Source organism: Natrix helvetica (assembly GCF_964273705.1).
Source record: "Natrix helvetica genome assembly, chromosome: 2".
NCBI lineage: Eukaryota > Metazoa > Chordata > Lepidosauria > Squamata > Natricidae > Natrix > Natrix helvetica.
The window spans coordinates 295,035,042-295,053,202 of NC_138552.1; the positions used below are offsets into that span (position 1 = coordinate 295,035,042).

The 18,161-nt window shown below is 40.4% G+C and overlaps 1 protein-coding gene across 1 annotated transcript; it reads right to left on the reverse strand.

Moving 5' to 3' along the window:
- Positions 1-7: 7 nt before the first annotated feature.
- On the reverse strand, positions 8-11,438 carry SPATA22 (spermatogenesis associated 22; the record flags this gene model as incomplete). Its single annotated transcript, XM_081944485.1, is given in 10 exon segments — positions 8-42; positions 45-74; positions 77-125; positions 2,011-2,108; positions 3,665-3,794; positions 4,444-4,786; positions 6,862-6,948; positions 7,481-7,541; positions 8,421-8,549; positions 11,369-11,438. Coding segments are annotated over 10 exon segments (1,008 nt in total), but the record flags the coding sequence as incomplete, so codon positions are not given.
- Positions 11,439-18,161: the final 6,723 nt, after the last annotated feature.

Here is an 18,161-nt window from a genome sequence, read left to right on the forward strand (position 1 = left end):
GGAAAGTTTGCTGTTCAGCAGCTGTTGCTGGCCTCACAGAACACACCTGAACACCTTGTGTTTTGCATCGTATTCCCCATGCATCTGTGGACGCGACCTCTGATTAATCTCGGTAGCTCTCGGTCCCTTTTTTTTTTAGAGAAGGATAAAAGGTTATTTCTGTATTTTCCCCTCCTTACTCCTTTCATGTAGCACCACCAATTTATAATGTGTTTTGATCACTTTTAATATACCTTTAATACAATACAATACAATACAATAGCAGAGTTGGAAGGGATCTTGGAGCTGTTCCACTGATTAATTGTACTAACTGTCAGGAAATTTCTCCTCAGTTCTAAGTTGCTCTCCTTGATTAGTTTCCACCCATTGCTTCTTGTTCTACCCTCAGGTGCCTTGGAGAATAACTTGACTCCCTCTTCTTTGTGGCAACCCCTGAGATATTGGAAGACTGCTATCATGTCTCCCTAGTCCTTCTTTCTCTTAAGCTAAACATCCCCAGTTCCTGCAACCGTTTTCTTCATATGTTTTAGTCTCCAGTCCCCTAATCCTCTTTGTTGCTCTTCTCTGCACTCTTTCTAGAGTCTCTGCATCTTTTCTACATCGTGGTGACTATTCTGTTCTGTTCTATTCTATTCTATTCTTTCCTTGTTCTGTTCTGTTTCTATTCTATTCAGGAAGTTTCTCCTCAGTTCTAAGTTGCTTCTCTCCTTGATTAGTTTTCCACCCATTGCTTCTTGTTCTACCCTCAGGTGCCTTGGAGAATAGTTTGACACCCTCTTCTTTGTGGCAACCCCTGAGATATTGGAAGACTGCTATCATGTCTCCCCTAGTCCTTCTTTCTCTTAAGCTAAACATACCCAGTTTCCTGCAACCGTTCTTCATATGTTTTAGCCTCCAGTCCCCTAATCCTCTTTGTTGCTCTTCTCTGCACTCTTTCTAGAGTCTCCGCATCTTTTTTACATTGTGGTGACCAGAACTGAATGCTGTATTCCAAGTGTGGCCTTCCCAAGGCCTTATAAAGTGGTATTAACACTTCACGTGCTCTTGATTCTCTCCCTCTGTTGATGCAGCCTAGAACTGTGTTGGCTTTTTTGGCAGCTGCTGCACACGGCTGGCTCCTATTTAAGTGGTTGTCCACTAGGACTCCAAGATCCCTTTCACAGTTACTACTGTTGAACAAGGTACCACCTATACTGTACCTGTGCATTCCATTTTCCTTGCCTAAATGTAGAACCTTACTCTTTTCACCATTGAATTTCATTTTATTAGATAGTGCAACCCAAATCATTGATGAAGATATTGATACCTTTTCAAAGATTTATGGATAGATTGTTCTTGCAATGATAAAATTGAGAAATTGCAAAACAAAAGGTATTATTCACAACTTTCTAAAATTAGGGTCTGTAGAAATAATCGATTCTTTACGAAGGATGACTTGGACAAAAGGAACCTGCCAGAACCAGCACGCGCTGATTATACGGGTAGTCCTCGACTTAACGACCGCAATTGAATCCAAAAATTCTTCTGCTAAGCGAGAGGGTTCTTAAGTGAGTCTTGCTCCATTTTACAACCTTTCGTCATAACGACGTGTACATAATGATGTTTACGACCTTTCATTGTGAATCACTATAATTGCTAAGTTAGTAACAGGGTTGTTAAATGAATCCGACTTCCCTGTTGACTTTGCTTGTCAGAAGGTCGCAAAAGGGGATCAAATGACCCCGGGATGCTGCAAACCGTCATAAATATGAGTCAGTTGCCAAGCACCCGAATTTTGATCACATGACCATGGGGAGGCTGCAACGGTCATAAGTATGAAAAACGATCAGAAGTCACTTTTTTCAGTGCTGTTGTAATTTTGAACGATCACTAAATGGAAGGTTGTAAGCTGAGGACTACCTGTATTTATGTATTGGCTTATAGTGTAGGTTGTCAGGGATTCGGCATACCTAGTGCATCTTGATTAAAGACTATTCAAATATATATATATATATTTATATATATACTTACAATCTCATAAAATACGCACGTCACTGTTTCTTTTCCATCTCTCAAAAGGAAGGTTTTTGACCCAAATTGTCCAGGGGTAACGGCAGAGTCCAGAACACCTAAATAATGCAGCATGATTATTGGCCTGAAAGCTTTTCAGAGCGAAGACAAAACCTGTTCTGTGGGTTTTGTAAGAAGAGACCTGGTGATCTAGTAATGTTAGCCAAGATATAGGTACAGATTTAGCACAGGTTCACAAGAGATAAACAAATGTGGGCTCTTTGGTGCTCCCTGAGCTTTCTTTCTTTCTTTCTTTCTTTCTTGCAGACGTTTCATTACCTTACTAGGTAACGTCATCAGTAAGGAGTTCTGTTTACTGTCAGTTTATATTCCGGTGTCTTGCCTGTCTGTGTGGGAGGGGAGGGCGGTCTTAGGGATTCCTTGTTTGGGCTGTTTATTGATGGCTTTTGGGCAGTTTCTCTATTGGGGTATTGTTTATGTGATTGTTGAAGGTGACCCTAGGCCCATGATGGCGAACCTATGGCATGTGTGCCACAAGTGGCACACAGAGCCATTTCTTAGGGCATGCATGGTGTTGCCCTGTGAGCTCCAGCGCACATTCCCTGAAGCCTCTGGAAGGCGGAAAACAACCCAACATGCAAACCGGAAGTTCTGGTTTGTGTGTTGGGCCATTTCTCTCCCTCCGAAGGTTTCAGGGAAGCCTCCTGAAACCTTTGGAGGGCGAAAAACGGCCCTACCGGCAACCTGGAAGTCAGGAAAGGGCCGTTTCCAGCCTCTGGAGGGCCTCCAGGGGGGGTAGGGGAAGCTGTTTTTGCCCTCCCCAGGCTCCTAGAAAGCCTCTGGAGCCTGGGGAGGGCGAAAAACGGGTGCACCGTGCCATCACGCACCAAAAGCGGGGGGAGCGCAAGGAGTCATGTGCATGCGCGGGGGGAAGGGCGCATAGAATTTTGGGTGTGGGCACATGCACGCATACACCCCCCCGTGCTCCCCCCGCTTTGGTACGCAATGGCAAAAAGGTTAGCCATCACTGCCCTCGGCTGATCTGGGTGCTGATTGCTGGTGCTGTTTTTCTCTTTGGGGCTGGTCAATGGTCTCTTTCGCATAGTCTACAGATGTTGTTAATGCCCATGTGTCTGTTGATGGCTGATTCTTTGTCACAGTGCCAGGCTTCTAGAAACTACCTGGCATTTTTGGACTTGGACTTGGTCAAGGACGGTCAGATTTCCCCTCACTTAGCAGCAGACATTTTGAACTCCGTCGTGGTCGCATGTGGAGGACTATCTGTAGTGGGCTTCTATTTTATTTTTTTATTTCAGTAGAATTTGTAACAATGGAAACTTGGATGGCTCCGGGAAATTCACAGTTGTGACAGGCCAAAATCCAATTGTGGATTTTGTCTCCTGTAAATAATCTAACCTTTCCTTACACATTCTCTGTTTCCGCTGCCCCCACCCTGTTTTGACTCTAGGAAACTCAACATTTCAGCGTGGGTGTGCTGATAAGGGAAAGGACAGCCCACATTACTTGCAAAATGCCTTTTATTCGAAATGCTGAAGAGGATGGCGGAAATATTTTAAAAGTAATTGGCTCCTTTGGGGTGATAAGACCAATATTCTTGTAGGGAAAACTGCCCCAACAATCTTACTATACTCACCCAGCACTTCAAATAAGAGTGGAGATTTAGTAGAATACTGACTCCAGTGCTTCATGCTTTCGATGACAGCAGATAAAATTCGAAGAGAACTCTTTTTCTCCTTCGCTTTAGAGTGGCCTGCTGGCCTTTTCTTTGATACAGGGACAAAAAAAGAAGACAGAAAAGCCAAATATTATTACGTCATGTTTGAGTTTAAGTGAGAACGTTGCTATTTACAGTTTGTCCTCGACTTACGACCATAATCGAGCCCGAAATTTCTGTTGAAATTTGTTAAGTGAGTGTTGCCCCTTGTTACGATCTTTCTGGCCACCGTTCTTAAGTGAATTACTGTCGTTGTTAATTTAGTCGCACGGTTGTTAAGCAAATCTGGCTGCCAAAAATTAACAGAGTAACAGAGTTGGAAGGGACCTTGTAGGTCATCTAGTCCAACCCTCTGCCCAAGCAGGAGACCCTACATCATTCCTGATAGATGGCTCTTCAGTCCAGTCTCTTCTTGAAAGCTTCCAGTGATGAAGCTCCCACATGACCCCAGGACGTTGCAACCGTCATAAGTATGAACGAGTTGCCAAGTGCCCAAATTTTGATCACATGATTATGGGGATGCTCTAAAAGACATAAGTGTGAAAAAATGGTCACACCACTTTTTTGAGTGCCGTTGTAACTTTGAAGGGTCACTAAATGAACTGTTATAATTCAAGGACTACCTTTTTTTCAGTTTGGAAAATAAGTAGGATTCACGAACATCTTTATAAAAATACATCTGTGCACAAATCTTTTACCTGAATCGTTTTGTTGCTTTGCAAATGGTCAGTTTTTTCCTTATGGGTGTTTTGTGGGCCAGGGCTGTGTTTAAATGAGTAGCAGGGATCCTGAGTTTGCAGATTTCTCAGCCTGGCTGTTGGAACTGCAGGCCACTGGGAAACAGCTGGATCCCAGTCTTCTGCCTCCTCTGTTCGGCTTCTCTGCGATCCCTGTGGCAGGCCAGCTGATTTCTGGTACATGGCTCCAGGCTTCATCCAGTGACTGGGATGGCCATCCAGTTGCGAAAGCTTTTTGTCCTCTGTTCTGCGCCCGAAAGCTGGGAAGTCATTTCTTTTCCAAACATTAGTACTTTCCTCCTGCCTAGAGGAAAAAAGCAGAGTCATCACCCTGTCAACGTAAGTGGGTCTAGTCAAGGCTATGGTTTTCCCAGTTGCAATGGATGGCTGTGAAGGTTGGACCGTAAGGAAGGCTGAGCGCCAAAGAATGGAGGCCTTTGAACTCTGGTGCTGGAGAAGACTCCTGCATTGAGTCCCTTGGACTGCAAGGCCATCCAACCGGTCAGTCCTAGAGGAGATCAACCCTGGCTGCTCTTTAGAAGGCCAGATCCTGAAGAGGAAACTCAAAGACTTTGGCCAACTAAGGAGAAGGAAGGACTCCCTGGAGAAGAGCCTCATGCAACAATGGAGGGCAAAAGAAGGGGACGACAGAGGAGGTGGCTGGATGGAGTCATCAAAGCAGTGGGCGTGAGCTTCAATGGATTCCGGGGGATGGGAGAGGACAGGAAGGCCTGGAGGGACTTTGTCTATGGGGTCGTGATGGGTCGGACACGACTTCGCAACTAACGACAACAACTACCTGGAGTGAAATAAGACTTTATTATCAATCTTTCTACCTACTACCTATCCATTCATCTGCCCACCCATCTATCTACAGATACTTAAAATACACACAACAGCTGGTATTGTAAGCCTTTTTATCTGCTTCCCATTCTTTCTGTTATATCAATGCCCATAGGTCTCCCATTTTAAAACGTTTAGGACTTCACAAGAAATGCTCAATAATAAGATTTTGGCCTTCGTGCTTAACACACATATATATTAAGCCTTTCCTTAAACTAGCATTCTGTTTCTTTTAATCCAGGGGAAAGAGAGGTCCATTTAAGTCAAGCTTCTCTTCACTGCCACCTTTTGGAAAAGAATAATAGAGTTATTGGAGGCCTTCTAGTCCAGCCTCCTGCTCAGGCAGGGAACCCTTTACTATTTCAGACACATGGTTTTCCAATCTCTTCTTAAAAACCTCCAGTGATGGAACTTTCACAACTATTTGAGGCAGGTCATTCCACAGATTGATTGTTGCACTGGAAAGGATGTTATAGGGTATTCTGCTTGAGCATGGGGCTGGACTAGAAGACCTCCCAGGTCCCTTTCAACTCTGTTATTCTGTATTCTGTAAATGCCAGGAAGACATCTCCCTGTTAAGAAGATTGGAGTAATAAAACACACAATGTTTTGATGACAATCTGCCCTGCACACCCAACAGCTTCCTTAATTATTGCCAAAGCTGTTCAGTATAAATACAGGTAGTCCTCGACTTACAACGGTCCATTTAGTGACTGTTCAAAGTTACAACTGCCCTGAAAAAAAGTGACTTATGAGTTATGACCGTTTTTCACACATGACCATTGCAGCATCCCCATGATCACATGAACAAAATACAGACACTTAGCAACTGGCTCATATTTACAATGGTTGCGTTGTCCTGGGGTCATGTGATCCCCTTTTGTGACTTTCTGACAAGCAAGTCAATTTGGGAAGCTAGGTTTACTTAACAACTGTGTTACTAATTTAAGGACTGCAGTGATTCACTTAACGAATGTGGTGAGGAAGGTCATAAAATGGGGCACAGCTCACTTAACAAATTTCTCACTTAGCAACAGAAAATGTTTTGCTCAATTGTGGCTGTAAATTGAGGACTACCTGTATTATGGTTTGAAAAAAGGCTCCTGGGATTCTTTGGGTATTCCTTCTGCTCTTTGCTGAATCCCCAAATATATTACAATCGTTCTTTGAGAATTTATTATGATGGGTAAGGTCTGGGAGGGGGCTGGGCGGGCTAGTGGTAGCAAGCAAAATGAAGAACCTGACATGGAAATAGATTCAAAAGGACAATAGCATAGAATTGTTATGAGTTGAATGGTGATGTCTATATTGCAGCTCAAATGCTCTTTGTCCATACCGACAGCTGTCCCTCCTGCCCACTTTGCAAGAATTTTTCTCCCTGTCATTTCTGGCAAAAGGCCCCGATCTGAGAATTAGAAGCCATAGGAAGAGCCGCACACAGGCGGACGGGACATAAAAGGATGCAGTTCCAAGAGCTCAGAAACGATGACCTCAACTGCGCATCGGCATTCCTTTTTGGAGAATGTTGTCACCCACCTCCGGTTATTCAAGTTGCTTCCTGCATGAGGCATTGTCGGCTTTGATGTGTGTTGTTGCCTCGACAAAGTAGCGAGCTCGGTTGGGCTTCGGAGAAAAAGGTTTAATCATTACCGTGAACGATGAAGATTAAAACATTACATAGAGTATATAGGTAGTCCTTGACTTACGACCACAATTGAGCCCAAAATTTATGTTGCTAAGCAAGACAGCAGCTAAGGGAGTTTTGCCCCATTTGGCAATCTTTCCTGTCGTAATTGTTAAGTGAATTTCTGCAGCTGTTGCATTAGTAACACAGTTGTTAAGTGAACCTGCCTTCCCCATTAACTAGGCTAGTCAGAAGTTCACAAAAGGGGATCACATTACCCAGGACACTGAAGCCATCATAAATATATCCCAGTGGCCAAGTGTACGAATTTGACCACAAGGATGCTGCAACGGTTGTAAGTATGAAAAACGGTCACGAGTCACCTTTTCAGTGCTGTCGTAACTTTGAATGGTCATTAAATGAATGGTTGTAAGTCAAGGACTATCTGTGGTCATATAGTAGTATTGATTTCCATAACTGTGAAATATATTTGATTTCAGGAATATAAAGATGTAAAAGATGCCGACATACTTGGTGCCTACTGTTTTCTGCAGTTGGACCGGTTCTGGCTTCTCAGTTTCCCATCCGAAATCTTGAAAAAAAGGACACAGAATGATCAATTTGAATTAAGATCCTGATCCAATTTGGGATATTAAGAAAGAAAACGTGGACTGTGTTATGTGTGCATGGCTAAGTTATTCCTTGTGATTTGATGCTCCGCTTCTGAATTCTTGATTACCTAAGTTTTGAGGCAGTATCTCTTGATTTCATTAACTTTAAACTATGTGGACTTCAATTCCCAGAACTCCCTGTATGGATGGCTGGAGAATTCCGGGAGTTGAAGTCCATACATCTTTAAAGCTGCTGAAGTTGCAAAACACAGCTTTAAGGGAATAGATCCAGTGGTGGTGCCTCTGCTTTGTGCTTTATTCTATTTCCAGCAAGGCTTATCTGCCAGCCACGCTTTCACAGATTTATTCAGAAGTGTTTGCTTTAATGCAGCCATCTCTAATCTGAAGCGCTTCAGAGAAGATGTGACTGTAATTTATAGTTGTCCTATTATACATCTACATTTTTCAAATATGCTTTTGAGAGACATAAGGCAAATGAAAGGTGGAAACGTTTCACTTTTCCCATTCCCTCTCAATAGGAATAGAACTAATTATTATTCCAATAATTAATTCTGGCAGAAATGTGTAGAGACAGCTTTTCAAGCTGAAGAAAAGGATAAATATCTCTTCTAGCATTAATACAAAAGCACATTAAGGAATATTCCTTCCTGTATAACATATAGACCTAGAATTTTAAAAGGGGGAAAAGGCAAAGTTACAAGATATATAATTTAAATAACAGTCTTCTATGGAATTCATAAGAGATTTATTCTGGTGTGTCCAGAAATTTTAACCAGAGGGTAGAAAAATATTTTTTGTGACAAAAGTATATTTTAAAAAGCGAACAGTCCACTACTTACCTGCAAGCAAGGCTGAGAAATTGAAATGATCAGCTGAATTGTTACTGCTTGGCTCATTTTTAAGCGGATTTGATGTGAGTGGTTGTTTGGTCCTTTTTTTCTGATTGAAGAGTGGGACTGGAAGACAGCCTAAGATTTGAAGTGGCAACATAAGGCACAATTATTAAATTGTTAATTCTTTTGGTGCAGTAATATACACAGGTAGACCTTGACTTACAATAGTTTATTTAGTGACCATTCAAAGTTATAATGGCACTGAAAAAACTGACATGACAGTTTTTCACACTTATGAACGTTGCAGCATCTTCATGTGATTAAAATTCAGATGCTTGCAACTGACTCATACTTATGACAATTGTAGTATCCCAGGTTCATGTGATCACGTTTTGCAACCCTCTGACAAGCAAAGCCCATGGAGAAGCCAGATTCACTTAACAACGGTGTTACTAACTTAACAACTGCAGTCATTCAATTAACAACTGTGGCAAGAAAGGTCATATTCTCTTAACAACTTTATTGCTTGCAAGAAAAAATTTGGGGCACAATTGTGGTCATAAGTTGAGGACTAACTGTATATTCAGAAGCCCAAGCAATGTATCCTAATATGCAATTGGCTTGAATGTGGTGAATATGCAATTTGCTTAAATGTGCACTGGTGGTGTGACAGAGGCACACAGCAGCTCATTCATCAGAAAGATGTAGAAATATTGTATAAATCAATATACAGAGAGGCTATATGTATATTCACCACGTAAAGGAAAACAATAACCAAAATCATAATATACATTTTCTGCTTTCTCCCGATGACGAAAGAGGTCTGTTTCAATATATTTTCTTATTCTCCAAGGCACCTGAGGGTAGAACAAGAAGCAATGGGTGGAAACTAATCAAGGACAGAAGCAACCTGGAACTGAGGAGAAATTTCCTGACAGTGAGAACAATTAATCAGTGGAACAGAAGTTGCCTCCAGAAGTTGTGAATGCCCCAACACTGGAAGTCTTTAAGAAGGTGTTGGATAACCATTTGTCTGAAATGATAGGGTTTCCTGCCTAGGCAGGGGGTTGGACTAGAAGATCTCCAAGGTCCCTTCCAACTCGGGTATTGTATTGTATTGTATTGTATTGTATTGTATTGTATTGTATTGTATTGTATTGTATTGTATGTGCATCCCTGTTTGGAGAACTGCTCCACATCTGGAATCTTGTACATTCAGCAGATACAAAGGATCTGTACAGAACTCTTCATAGCAACTCATTAAATTCTTCGGTATCTGAATTAATTTGCTTATATGTATCTAATTTATCATTTCTGTCTGACCTTGATCAAAGATGACTAAAGCATCCTCGCTCCATGGAACTCTGGACCTCCCATACTACCAATTCAATTTTATCAGTATTATTAATGTCTATTGAGAAGGTGTCCTTTCTGATTATCATTTTTGGCACCAGGCAAAAATCTTTCTCTTATCTGTCTAGGCATTTTCAACACCCCCATAATTATCCTCATCGCTGATTTATGCTTTGGTCAGGTTTTATTAGGGGCTGCAGCCCATGCGGGTTTATTGCATTGTTTTATTGCTGATATTGTTGTAGCTGTTATTGTTGTTGTTCCCTTCAAGGTATCCTCAGAATTTGTGCTGAATATCCCCTTTTCCCATCAATCAACCAACACAAAGTGAATTTGTTTTTAAGGATTGCACAAAGAATAATCAAGAGTAATCCCTGTCTGAAAATTTGTCTGATGGTCTTCGTATAAGAGGAAAATGAAAATGAAGGGAGGGGAGAGATAATGGTTGGTTGGAAGAGATGGAAAAAAAATTAACTGTGAATTTTTCATAAAGGTTTATTATAACAGTTAAGGCTCTCCATTTTTTAAGACCTTACCTCCTCCTTTCTGGCATATTTTAATAGCAGAGGAAGTATGGTAGTTTGACGTTAATATTGATCAATGCATGAAATCTACTGAGAGAACACTTCTTATTCCACCAATGAAAAATATGATAAAGTAAGAATTGAGTGCATCATTTTTCTGGATTACACATAAGGGGAGTAAATTCTGGTGGGGCATCCCCTAAGTGGTGTGGATGTGTTTTAAAAAGGTACATTGAAGTCCAGTTCCCTTTTTATGTGTGTTGCAAAGATTTAAAAAAGAGTCTGGGTTTTAATGATACAATCACAAGCCACCATTTTGACTTTTTGATGCTCCTGGAGAGAGATTTAACACAATTTGAAAACCATGTGCAATGTGTTTATCAGGATTTCTTCCCCTAGGGAAAATGGTATAGGGTTTCCTGTTTTGAGCAGGGGGCTTGACTAGAAGATCTCCAAGGTCCCTTCCAGCTCTATCCTTCCAAGTATTGTAAAAGTATCAAGAATGGGAGAAATACAGATAGTCCTCAACTTACAACCATTCGTTTAGGAATCTTTCATAGTTACAACCCCAGTAAAAAAAAAGACGTATGACCAATCCTCACAATTAACAACTATCACAATATCCTCCGCATCAGGTGATCAAAATTTGGTTGCTTGGCAACCGTCACAGTGTCCCTGGGTCATATGGTCACCATTTTTGACCTTCCAGCCAGCTTCTGACAAGCAAACTCAATAAAGAAGCTGAAATCGCTTAACAACCGTCTGACTTATTTAACAACTGCAGTGATTCCATTACAACCGTGGTTAAAAAAAAGGTGGTTAAAAAAATCAAGCATGACTGGTTTAACAATCACCATGTTTAGCAATGAATTCAGTTGGGGCTATAAGTCAAGGACTACCTGTATTACAGAAATGTCCCCTGGCTTTTAATAGGATGCTATAGGGGAGGTTTTTGATCCATTTTTCCATGCACTGCAACCTAAAGCCCTAAATATTGCTCACTCCACTCATCTTGCTGGTCATCGGTTGGGAATTATAATAACTCTTTCGAATTCTAGCCCAGTTAAAGGTGGATACCTGCTGTATTACGCATCAAAGAACTGTCAGCGAAATTCCTCTTCATGTTTTTATATCTCGATATCAGCACCTGAAAAAAAAATACACAATTGACTTATGTTCTTCTACACCAGTGATGCCGAAACTTTTCAGCACCGAGAGCCCAAACCGGAACACGCATGCATGTGGAGGAGCGATATCAACCTGAAGACCAGCTGGCTGTCGCGTACATGCCTGTTTTTTTGGCCATTTTTGGCTTTTTTTTTTTTGCCTTTTTCAGGTTGTTTTCGGGACATGTTCAGGCCATTTTCAGGCTGTTTTTCAGCCAAAAAATTGCCTGAAAATGTCCCACAAATGCCCATAAAACAGCCTATTTTCCCCCCTGTTTTTTGGGGCCATTTTCAGGCTGTTTTCTGGCATCCAGGAAGACCAGCTATCCAGTGCACATGTGTGCACCAGAAATTGGAAGAGCAGTTGGCGATGGCACACGTGCCATAGGTTCTCCATCACAGTTCTAGACCGTGTCTAGGCTTAGTTCTAGACTAGGTCAGGAAATAGTTGTGATACATTAGCAAAGCATTTTAAATCCCTACTACAGACCTCTCCTGAACAGCAAAGTATAGAAATTATGATTATTTAACCATGCAATCGTATTCTGCTCTAAATAGTACTTGGGAGGTGGGGGAGTGAGTCTAGATATTTCAGAGGGAAAATGATGCCAGTTGCCACCAAACTAAGGTTTTTTTTTGTTTGTTTCTTTAGATTTCTTCCAAACTGCCCCATCTTGCCTACTTTTGGAGCACCAAAAACATGAAAAATATTTAGCAATATGCTATAGGAAAAGTGCATAACCCTTTTTAAATAACTTGATTTTTTAAAAAACCTTTTTATTAGTTTAATTAATAATTTAGTGGTTATTCTATATTGTTTTGTTAATACGGTTGTGCAAAACTATTTTTTCCCTGTTCAGAAGTTAAACGTAATGGGTGTTTTTTTTTTTAAAAAAAGCAAAATGATTAATTTTCATAGCAGGAGCTGGGCTTTTATGCGATCAATAATTTCAATGTTAAAGTGTTCCTTTTTTAAAAGGAATGGGTGGGGAGAAGAAATCTGCAGGTCTCTAGGGCTTAAAATACTGTAGATACTCTTCTGGAAAAAAAGCCAAAGAGTTTCCATTTAGGGAACTTAAAATTAAAACATCTTTTTAAATGGGTGGTATTACCTCTTTAAACAGTGCTGGAAACATATGATTAACCATTTTTTTTAAAAAAAAAGCTGTTATTACAGAGTAAGTTATTTATTGTGTGTGTGTGTGTGTGTGTTTTCGTAGATTTTCACAGGTGTAGGTATGCTGGTTTTGTTGCATTCGGGTCTTTTCCTGTATAATTTCAGCATCTTAGCTTAATAATATACATTGTATGCATACATACATATATAATATGAACTATATATGCGCATATAAATATATATATATAGTTGCAGTTTTATATGGCTATCAAGCAAGCTACTCAAAAAAAATCTAAAGTAACATAGGTAAATGTTAAATGTTGATAATGATAGACAATAGATAATGATAGATGATAATGAAGAACAGATAATTTAATAGATAATAAATGATTGATGGATGATATATAGATAAAAATCAAAAGAGATGATTGATAATTTTTAATGATCAATGATAGGGTCACTCTAAGGGTAAGATTGGGAGTTACTAAATCTGACAAATAAATAAAAATATATAGTGATAAACAAAATAATGATAAAAGTGAGAAATGAATGAGATTTATAAAGATGGATGATGGATGGGATGGATGGATGGATGGATGGATGGATGGATGGATAGATAGATAGATAGATAGATAGATAGATAGATAGATAGATAGATAGATAGATTATAGATACATATGATAGATAGATAGATAGATAGATAGATAGATAGATAAATAGATAGATAGATAGATTATAGATACATAGTGATAGATAGATAGATAGATAGATAGATAGATAGATAGATAGATAGATAGATAGATGATAGATAGATACATAGTGATAGATAGATAGATAGATAGATAGATAGATGATAGATAGATAGATAGATATAGATAGATTATAGATACATAGTGATAGATAGATAGATAGATAGATAGATAGATAGATAGATAGATAGATAGACAGACAAACAGATAGATACAAGATAGATAGATGTTATTGCTAGATGATAGATTGAGTTACGATGGACTTATTTTTTTATTTTTTTATCTAAGTTTAAAACTCCCGATGATTGACAAGCCACCATTGTTGGTTTTGCAGCCTGAACCCAGTTCTGGTTTCCTTGTCTAACCATAATTAATCAAAAAAAAACAACAACACCATAGCTCAGAGAGATAGAAGCCCCTGGTTCAGGTATATGTAAAAATGGTGGAAAGAGCCAGAAATCATCCCGGCTTAAGAGTTCAGAGAGAGAGATGTCAAGAGAACCCTGACCCTTTTTATCGATTTAAGGACAATTTGAGCTTTCTTGACGGCCTGTCTCCCCACTCCAGACCCTGTCAAGCTCTCCTCACAACGGGCTTATTTGAAATAATCCCAGTCCAGGTTTCTGTCTCGTGTCTCTGAGGGCTGAAAATAAAAATGGTCGAGGCAGGAGACCAGCTTTGCTTCCCCTTCTGAGAGGAAAGTGGTGGCCAAAAATATGGCTTTTTCAGGCTCAATGCCTCAGTGTGCATATTTTCCAAAGAGACAAACCAAGACAGGAAGATTATTTTCTTACAATTTATCAGAATATTCAGACAAAAGGGATTCCTCATTCAAAGAGGGAACCCTGATCTCTAGCTTATAGAGATCTCTCTCCTTTTATAGTTAGCATAACAAAGAAATCTGAAAGAGGGAAGTTGATTGGACAGAATAGTAGCATGCATGTTTATTAAAATGAGGTCTGAAGGGGAATAAATTGTAAGGAGAAAGGTTCACAAGAGATAAGCCAGACCCCCAATTTGTACTAACAAACTTTTCTTATCAGGAACTAGTCCTCCAGCTTGTTTATCATTGTAGGAATGTTAAAAGCTAATAATTCTTGAACATCACTTTAAAAGAAAGAATATAAACCAGATTAAAATACAAACTAACTATGTTAGTTAACAAATAACAAAAGACATGTTATTTGCCCCTCAAAAGTCTACATCTGAAGTGATGAAGGAGGAAGACGAAGGAAGGGAAGGAGCCAAGATGGACGCCGGGGGTGGTGGTGGATGGAAATGGCGGGAAAATGGTGCCGCTGAGGGGAAAATGATGCGCAAATAGTTTTTCCACTCTTTTTCTTTATCTTTCTCAGTTGGGTGAGCCGCCCAGAGTCCAAAGGAGTTGGACGGCCAATAAATTTAAATAAATAATTGATGATGATGATGATGATGATGATGATGATGATGATGATGATGATGACGATGACAATAGGGGCCTCAAGGCAGGTTTAATTTGGTGGGATTGGTGTGGTGAGGAAGGAGAAGAAAGAAAAAGCGAGGAAGGACCCCTGTTTCCTCAGGCTCTGGGAGGAAGAAGTTGCTGAGGAGTAAAATGGTGGAAGAGGAGGAGGAAGAAGAAAAGAAAGAGGAAAAAGGAAGGAAGGAGGGAAGGAAAAAAGAGAGGGAGAGGAAGAAAGAAAGAAAAAAGAAAGAAAGAAAGAAAAAAAGAAGAAAGAAAGAGAAAGAAAGAAAAAGAAGGAGGGAGCGAAGAAAGGAAGGAAAAAGAAAGAAGGAAGGAAGGAAGGGGGGAAAGAAGAAAAAGGAAGGGAAAGGAAAAAGGAAGGGAAAGAGAAGGAAAGAAGGAAAGAGAAGGAGGGAGGGAGGAAAAAGAAAGAAAGTGAAAGAAGGAAGGAAAAAAGAAGGAATGGAAAGGAAAAAGGAAGAGAAAGGAAGGGAAGGGAAAGGAAAAAGGAGGGAAGAGAGGGAAGGAAAGAAAAGAAAGAAAGGGAGGGAGAAAGAAAGAAAGAAGGAAGGAGGAAAGGAAGGAAAAAAGAAAGGGAAGGAAGGAAAAAAGAAGAGAGGAGAAAGAGAGGAAGTAATGGAAAGGAAGAAAGAAAGAAGGAAGGAAGGAAGGAAGGAAGGAAGGAAGGAAGGAAGGAAGGAAGGAAGGAAGGAAAAGAGCTGCAAAGGGAGAAAAACAATGGCATCAGTGTTGGCCAAAGTTGGCGCCGTAATCTCAGCTTGTTTGCTCTGGGCCCCCAGAGAGGATTCACCAAAGAGGACGGTGGCGAAAGGGTCTCCAGAAGGGACCGTCCAGCAATATGGACGCTGAGCAGGACACCAACTGAAGGGAACTCTAGCCCACAAGAACACTTATTTGGGTTGGACTCCTGGCACCATGGTTTGCAAATCCTGGTTTATGCTTGACCAGCTGGGTGATGCCTTGTGAGAAGCTGTGATGACATCATGGGTGTGATGTCATAGCAGACTACAGAAAGGGTAGCATTAGGTCCTTATTTGCATAAGTGCTGGTGGCCAGTGATGTCATCATGCCAGGGATGACATCATTTTCTTCCTATAGGATTCAGCTCCTGTTCACTTTCCTCTTGGCTTCATTCATGTCATGAGACCAGTGATGTCACAACACAGGTGATATCATTTGGCCCATATATAATTCATGCAGTGTTAACCAAACAGGTAATCCTCAAAATTACAATCTGGCTTTAGTGACCGTTCAAAGTTATAACGGCACTGAAAAAAGTGACTTCTGACCGTTTTCACACTTACAACTGTTGCAGCATTCCCATGCTCATGTCATTCATATTTATGATGGATTGCAGTCTCCTGGGGTCACGCGATCCCCTTTTGCAACCTTCTGCCAAGCAAAGTCAATGGGGGAGGCAGACTCACTTGCCAACTGCAGTGATTCACTTAGCAACCGGGGGGGGGGGAGAAATGTTGTAAAATGGGGCAAAATTCACTCAACTGTCTTGCTTAGCAACCCACACAATGGGTTCAGTTGTGGTCGTAAGTCGAGAACAACCTTGTACTGAACATATTGCATATTTTTCCTTGAGATGGAGCTCCAAATGCAGGCTGGGAGTTGTAGTTCTGAAATAAACATGCTTGAAGGGAGAATGTTTATTTCAGTGTTTCTCAGCCTTAGTAGCATGTGTTAAGTTGGGTGGATTGACTCCCAGAATTCCTCAGCACACATACATTTGCCAAGGTGAAGTAATACTGATTTATTTGCAAATCTGATGAAGCATGCTAGATTCCTGTCTGTGCAATTTTGATTTTTTTCTTCTTTGAGTTAGCCCTAAATACACCCATTGTGCATCTATGGGAGGCTGGCTGTAAAACTTACTCTTCCTTCTTGGTTCATTTTACCTATTTTCTTTATGCATTTTGGACTAGAAAAATCTCTTTCTCTCTTTTTTCTCTTTCTCTTTCTCTCTCTTCTCTCTCTTTCTTTCTCTCTATCTTTTATTTCACTCTATCCCTCTCTCTTTTCTATCCTTTTCTTTTTCTTTCTATTTCTCTCTCTCTCACACACACATAGTGTTCTCTTTCTTTCTCTCTCTTTTTTCTCTCTCTCTTTTCTTTTTTTCTTTCTTCTCTCTCCCTCTCTCTCTCCCTCTCCCCCTCCCCCTCTCTCTCCTGCTGCTTTTCATTCTCACCAACACCCTATAAAGGTTATTAAGGGAGAACCTGCCATTTTTCACATGGATATTACTCTCCTCATCGCCTTGTTATCCCGTCTTCTTGCAGTTAAAATGCAAAGGACGTTGCAGGAAATTTGAAACAATGGCTGCATTCAAGCAATTACGCCCAGCCCTGCATACGGAATTAATTCACTTTCTGGATTTGTGCCATCCAGAGAACATGAAACTAACCAAACAGGATTGGTTTGTGCAACTTGTAAGATTTAAAAAAAGAAAAGATAAACGTTAACCAAGCTTGCACATCTTACGCCTGCACAGCTGCTAAGGGGTGTTATATGAGCAAAGCTATTTACGAAAAAAAAAAACCCAGGTTCTCCCTGCAATTTTTATTTGCTAGTGAAGACTTCCAACCAGCCTTCTCCAAGCTTATCACTCCCAGCCACCAGCAGCTCCTCTGGATGGAAATTATGAGGAATTTACTTCCAAAAATATGTCGGAAGTGCCTGGCTGAGAAAAAAACTGCTGTAATAGAATTTTTCGGGAAGCCACAACCTCTGTGAGAATGACTGCATTTCAACCCTTGCCTTCTACAGCCAGTCCTCAATTTACAACCATTTAGTTTAGTGACTGTTAAAAGTTACAAGAGCACTGGGGGGGAAAAACCTGACTCATCACCGGTTTTCATACTTTAGCACCATTGCAGCATCCCCAGGGTCAGGGGATGAAAGTTCACTGAACAGCTGCGGCAAGAAAGGTCGTAAAATGGGGCAAAACTCACTTAACAACTGTTTCGCTTAGCAATAGAAATGTTAGGCTCAATTACGGTGGCAAGACTATTTGCAATCCACATTTTGGGAGCTGGCTCAGAAAAACAACCCCTCTATATTAAAAATCTGCATTTTAGGATTTAACGTTGAAGGAAAGCATCTACTTAGATAACTTATATTTCAAATATCACTTTCCAAATTGTGTTTCTTTATCCCTTTTAAACTACAAAACTGAAGGGACCAAAATGCACATCAAACAGACCAGAACTGAATTCCTATTGTCTATCTTTCAGACTAGGGATGAAGGGAAAAAAATCCACACTGAAAAAGGATTGTTGGTAACTTAAAACTGGGTCATTTTCTTAATTAATGAGGACTTAATTGCCTACAGTAACTCGTAGCCGACTTCAAGCCTTTAGGAAAC